Below are 6,213 nucleotides of genomic sequence, written 5' to 3'. Positions count from 1 at the left end.
ACTTAGCTCTTTTTAAGGAACATGGCCTTTCTAGGGGCCTAAGGGAAGACACTTTTTAAAAGGGACTGGGAATGTGGATGCCTTAGGACTCTTCTAAGTGAACACAGGACTCAGGCCTCCCACTTCACTCCAAGGACACAGCAGCTAGAGACCCAAGGCCATAGAGAAAGGGGCCAGAGCCAGGTCTTCTGGTCCACAGACTTAATGCCCCATTGTCTTAGTATATGTGCTGCCGAAGCGAGCACTGCCCCATTGTCTTAAAAGAAAGCTTGCTTAGAGTTGAAAAGTCTGAAAGCCTCCCACACTATGAGGAAGGACTAGAAAGAGTACAGCCTCCTTTACTTCATCTTTCCCTGTTGGCCGTACACCCAAATCTGGCTTCCTTCGGCCTCTGCTCCTCTCCTTGGCCCGAAGTCCTAGACTGTGCACACTCTCGGTGGCAGTAAAAGAGGAGATGGCCTAACTGAACCTCATTTTGCTGCCTTCCCTGTGCCTGTTCCGTGGTTCCAGTTCCTTTGCTGACTTACTGCCCTCCAGCACCACCCATTCTGGTAGACAGGGTGCTTAACCCTAACCACCCCCCATCTACAGCCTGAACCACCAAGTAGACACCAAAATATTCCTCCTCTGGTCCCTAAGTCCCCCGTTTGCTCACACTGAGAGGCTCCTTTAAAGGTGCTAGCCCTAAGACAGCTCTTCCCCACAAAGTTCCCTTTTCTTTCCTTCCCATCCCCAAATCATTATTTTTCATTAATATTGTACATTGTATACACAGGAAGGAAATGTACACTTTTTTTTTTTAATGTCATAACCAGTCTGTTTAGAATCCAGTCCTCCTAGCTGTATCACATATGCCTTTGTTGATATGCTCTTTCTGCTTTCTTTAGACTTTTGTTTGACTGGGGCGGAGGGAAGAGCAGGACAGGTGAGGATCCTAAGGCAGATTAGAGGCCCCCCATCCTACTTCAGCCTCCCACAACCCTAATCATTCCCTTCATAGTACAGACTGATTTCTGTTTCTGTTTGCACACATGCAAGTGCACACAGACATAAATCCTCACCATCCCAGGGTGGTGACCCAGCAGGGGTGAGTGTAGGTGGTTGCTAGCCAACATTCCCACCCTCCATACCAGTTCATTCGTGTCTCTTTGGGGTAAAGTTCTTCCCTGGAATGAGAAAAGGCTGGGGAGAGTAGGGCAGCTTAAGGCAGCTTACATCCTCTGTAGATGCAGGTTTGTATTGTAGCTGCTAGGGTTTCTCTTTTTAATGGGGGCTGGTAGCACAGAGCTATCTCATCAGCGTTAACTACTGGTGAGTGAGGATTTCGCTGTAAGAAATGGCTTTGAGCACTAGTTTCATTGACTTTCCCTTAGGGCAGTGGTTCTCAGAATGTAGTCCAGGACCAGCAGGACCATCATCTGGGAACTTGTTAGAAATGCACATTCAGGCCCCATCCCAGACATACTGAATCAGAAACTCGGGATGGGCTCTAACAAGCACTCAACGTGATTCTAACACACACTAAAGTTTGAGAACCATTGCCTTAGGGGCAAGCTGGGAAATTCTTACAGGGTATCAAGGATATTTTAAGTACCATCCTCTGCCTTAGCACTAGCATGTTTTTCCATTTCCTCCAGTCCCTCCCTCCACTCCCATTAAAACAACAACAATGTCACTCATCTCAAAATCTAGGTTTGTCTTCCTCTGCTTACTCCTAAAACCTGCCCTGCGTGGGTCTGGACAGGAGTTGTCCCATATTCCCTTGCAGACTGGTCACTCCATGTTCTTTGTTACAGGAAGGACCGGCTGTCCTGTTCTCCCACTCACCCCACCCCCAACACACACCTTTCAGGCAGGGAGATGAGCCTTCAGCCCCAACAGTGGAGGCTACAGCCTCCTGACATGGTATCTGTTGAAAAGCTGTGTGTGCCTATCGTTATATCTCTGTTCATCTGTATATCTTGACATGTAGCAACACCTCTCCATGTCATCAAGGAACTTGACTCTGGGTCTGGGTTTCCCCAGTCCCCAGTGGTAGACTTTGACAGGTGGGAGGATGCAGTGCTACAGGCTGTTTTGTTATGAAACTGTCTTCTCCCTTCCCCTCCACGCACTTCAGCATGATCCCTGTGAGCAGGCTCACAGTCTCCTGGGACGGGGCTGAGGCAGAGGCTTCGCTCTCTTCTCCCTGACCGTCCCTCCTCCTGCCCCCTTGCCACATAGCAGTTATCCCCCGGCCATGCCTTCTCCCCCCTCCCTTGCCCTGACATATATTGTGCCTTATTTATGCTGCAAATATAACATTAAACTATCAAGAGAAGCACTGTTCCGTCTGATGTTTCAATACTCTGATCTACAAGTCCCATTGTCCATTCTTTCTGGGAATTCATTGGGCTTTCATGTCTGCGATCTTCACTCTCCCATTTCTTAGGACAGAAACAGCTGGCATTCTTATCCCTCCTTTTTATGCAGGGGAAGACACAGCCTAGGGGAGGTGGGTGGTTTGTATAAATTACGTAACACAACAGAAGGCTCAGATCTGTGCACTGCCCTTAGGGACGAGGGCCCTTGGCATCATGGGAGCCCTCACTAGAGAACTTGTGTGTTTTGCGTGAATGGGGCTCGGAGGGCGGTGGAAGGCAAGTGGCCTCTTAACCTTTCAGTGTTATGTCCCCCACCCCCGCGATTAAAAAATAATAAGCCCTACCCTCAAGAAGTTTCCAGCATGCCTGGGGAGTGCACTTAGACGCAGACAGAAGAAGTGCTCTATGATTCTATGAGTTCTGTGTGTGTGGGGAGGAGGGGAGTCTGGAAATGAGAGGTGGAGTTTATTTAGAAACAGGCAAGATAGTTTACAAGAAAAAAACAGGTCGTGCTCAGGAACTATGGGGAGATGTGGGGCAGTCACTACTACTAATTCCTTGCATCTGTGTCTTCCTTGATACCACAGGTGAGGAGGGTGACCAGGCTAAAGAACTTGACCAGGAGATAGCTGGGTACCTCTGAGGGGTTTCCAATAGGAGAGAGGAGATGTACATGCTGTTTGTGGCCGGTGTTCGGTGTAACTGACACAGACAGGGAGCGCCAGTCTCCCCTGCGGAGCGGGAAAGGCAGTGGTGGTCTTCATTGTGGTCAGAAGCACGTGGGAGTCCAGAGAGAAGTAAAGGAAGTTGCTGAAAGCCAAATACCGAAACAAGATTGAGAGGTTTTGGAGGTGGGGATGAGACTGAAGGGAGGACAGTTTCCCAAGTTAAAAGAATTAACCCATTCCAACTTCTAGCCAAAGAAGAGACCCATCACCTCCATCCAGGACACAGGAAGCAGCTAGACCAGCCCCTTTCTGAATGCAGCCTCAGCTCAGATCCACTTGTAACTGGCGATCAGAGAAATCACAGAGGGTAAACATTTATTGTGTGCCTGCTGTGTGCTAGGTGGAGTGCTAGATGCTTTGCATTCATCAAGTTATTTACTGTTCACAAAACCTCTTGATAACAGGAGCAGTTACCTCATGATACTGATGATGACCCGAGGTTTAGCTTGAGACACTTGCCCAAGGCACACAGCGAAGTGCAAGAGCTGGATTAAAACGGCTCTGACCCTGGAACGGCTCTGCAGCACCCCATCTACCCTCACACCTTGTTCCTCTGAACTTGGTCAGATAAGAATGGACAAGGACCTTGATACAGCGCAGGACCCATTTCCCACAGAAGAACCATCTCCTCGTGGACTTGATGCTCCCATGTAAGAAGTGGTGAAACTACAAGATGTAATGATGATGAATGTCAGGTTCTATGCTTGGGACCAGCGGTGAGACAAAGCTTACAAAAAGGTTCACCCTAGCTTAGGCTGCATTGATAGACGTGAGTATCAAAACCTGATCTAACCTACCTATCCTAAGTGTACGTTGGTTTCTAGATGCCTCACTTTAAAGAAGGGGGAACGCTTCCCCTTGAACAAAGAAAGACAAAAGAAAGAAGGAAGGAAGAATGAAATCTGTCCTCAAACATGGGAAAGGCTTGTAACATGAAAGACGAGAGGTGTTCTCTGAGAATGAGGGAAACCAGGACCCCTGGTGGAGGCCACAGGGAGATGAAAGCCAGCTCCTTGCAAGGATGATTCTGTCTGGACTGAGGAGATAGCAAGTTCCCCAGGACCCAGGACAATCACAGCTAACGTTGTGAGGAAGCCTGCTCTATGCCAGGTCCTGTGCTGCATGGGTTACAAAAAGTATCTCAAATAATGCTCACCGTAGGAAGTGGTTCCTTTTAACGTTGCCATGTCTTAGGTGAAGAAACTTCTTACAGAGAGCTAAGCATCTTGTCGAAGTCTGATTCACAGGCCCTTTATGTCATGGCACCTCTGCAGCATCAAGAGCCACACTGGTGGGACTGCTGAGGAAGGGACTCTAGGATCAGAAGGGAAACTGTACCAGATGACTTGGAAGGAACGCTTCCTGAGAGGCAGTGACTGATTTTTCCTAAGGTGGCATTCTAGGCACCTGCCCCAGTAGGTCAGAGCCAGAGCCAGGCAGAGGCTGGAGTGACTAGAGCGAGGTGGGCACCCCAGTATCCTGCCCCTGCCTTTCTGGGACTCGGTGGGGTCAGGGCCTGAGGACCTCCAGCCACCCTACCCTTCAACAAACTCTGTTCCAGAAAAAGGAAATGGCCGGGCCTGACAATGCAGAGCTGTGACCACAGGGTGGCAGCAGTGCTTCAGCTGCAGAGCACTGCTCCCTAGGCTGAAGTGAGGCAGGTCCTCAACAGTGCGAGTGAAGATGGGGGTCTGTCTACAGACATCTGAAGCAATCTCCACTTTCTGGGGGCTCTGAAACCTTTTAGTCTCCTGTATCTCACTTTTCTATCCACAGGCAAATCTCAGAGTAGTGATTCCATTTTTGATCCTCCAACAGGCACGTACATACCCATGGGTGTGAATGGGCTGCGTGGCCCTTCCTGCAGCCTCTCCAGTCACCAGACTGGGTCATCCTGGCTGACTCTGACCCTGGCTTCCCTCCTTCCTTCCTAGGACATAATGCCTAGCCGGGCAGGACTGTCTCTATGCTTTTATTCTACAAGTTAGGAAAGAGGAGGTGATCAGTTGTTGCTCTCCAACCTGTTGAGGGATTGGGAGTTCTTGAAGGTCCCCCAGGGCCTGGCTCTGACAAAGCATCTGCAATTAATGATGCTTCTTGAGCTCTGGAGACAGGATTTATGCATCTAATAAAGTCTATAACTCCAGGCTTAGGGGCTGGGGCCGGAGGCTGAGAGCTGGAAGTCCCACGGGGGCCAGAGGGAAGCGGGGCTGGGGCGGGGGGTCCCAGACGGCTCTTCATGGCGCCGTGCCTTTCCACTGCCTGCTCTAGATTCCCCCTCAGGCTGCTGTCGGGGGTGAGGAACGGGGACAGCAGGTATAAGAGGCGGGTGTGGCCAAAGGAAGGCAGATGGCAGCATGGACTCCAGACGGGCAGCAGTGCTGCTGCTGCTGTTAGTAACAGACTGGGGCCGCGCTGAAGGACCAGGGGGCCGGGATGAAGGAGACCAGAGCTTCACGGTAAGTCAGCATGCCCACCCCCTTGTCACCATTTTCCTGTACCTCAGCTTGAGAATTGTACTCCAGGTTCAAATACTCCTTGGCTGCCAGGGTCACTGGGTCCTCACATCTGAGAAAATGACTCCTTAGCCTCCTACAACTTGCCCCTGGAAGCCACTCCCTTCCCCTCGTGACCTAAATGCCCAAGGCCTTAGCCCATCTTCCTTCCCGGATGCCCCTGTACCACAGGAGGAAGACCGTGGCGCTCGCCCACTGCAGGATGCCCAGACCCCCGGGGCACTCTTGCGCTCCCTGCTCCAGGCCATGCAGAGACCCAGCCGGAGTCCAGCCTTCCTGTTTCAGCCCCAGAGGTGAGTCTAAGAGGGACATGGGCAAGGCAAGGGCCAGAGTGAGAGGGGCGGGAGGGCAGCAGGGAAGGGGGGCACTGGAAGGGCCTACAGCTGAAGATGGATCTCTCCTAAGGTTTGGCAGAAACACCCGGGGCTCCTGGAGCGACGAAAGGCTGAGCTCCCCATTCTGGAGCCTGGCTGCCCCTCAGCGCTTTGGGAAGAAGTGACATGCCATCCTTTGATGTTTGCATGCAAGGCCCACACCCGAAAGTGCCACGTGTCCCCCCAAATAAAGCTGTCTGGCTTCTGAATCAGTGTGCGTGTCTGTCTGTAT

General features: G+C 51.1%; 1 protein-coding gene across 1 annotated transcript; it reads left to right on the top strand.

Moving 5' to 3' along the window:
- Positions 1-5,448: 5,448 nt before the first annotated feature.
- NPFF (neuropeptide FF-amide peptide precursor) lies at positions 5,449-6,106 on the top strand (the record flags this gene model as incomplete). Its single annotated transcript, XM_082849857.1, has 3 exons — positions 5,449-5,550; positions 5,779-5,900; positions 6,013-6,106. The coding sequence occupies 3 exons, from the start codon at positions 5,449-5,451 to the stop codon at positions 6,104-6,106; spliced, it is 318 nt and encodes a 105-aa protein (XP_082705983.1).
- Between the last annotated feature and the right edge of the window lie 107 nt (positions 6,107-6,213).

Source organism: Leucopleurus acutus (genome assembly GCF_964270905.1).
Source record: "Leucopleurus acutus genome assembly, chromosome: 11".
NCBI lineage: Eukaryota > Metazoa > Chordata > Mammalia > Artiodactyla > Delphinidae > Leucopleurus > Leucopleurus acutus.
This window is presented reverse-complemented; position numbering and strand designations above follow the sequence as displayed.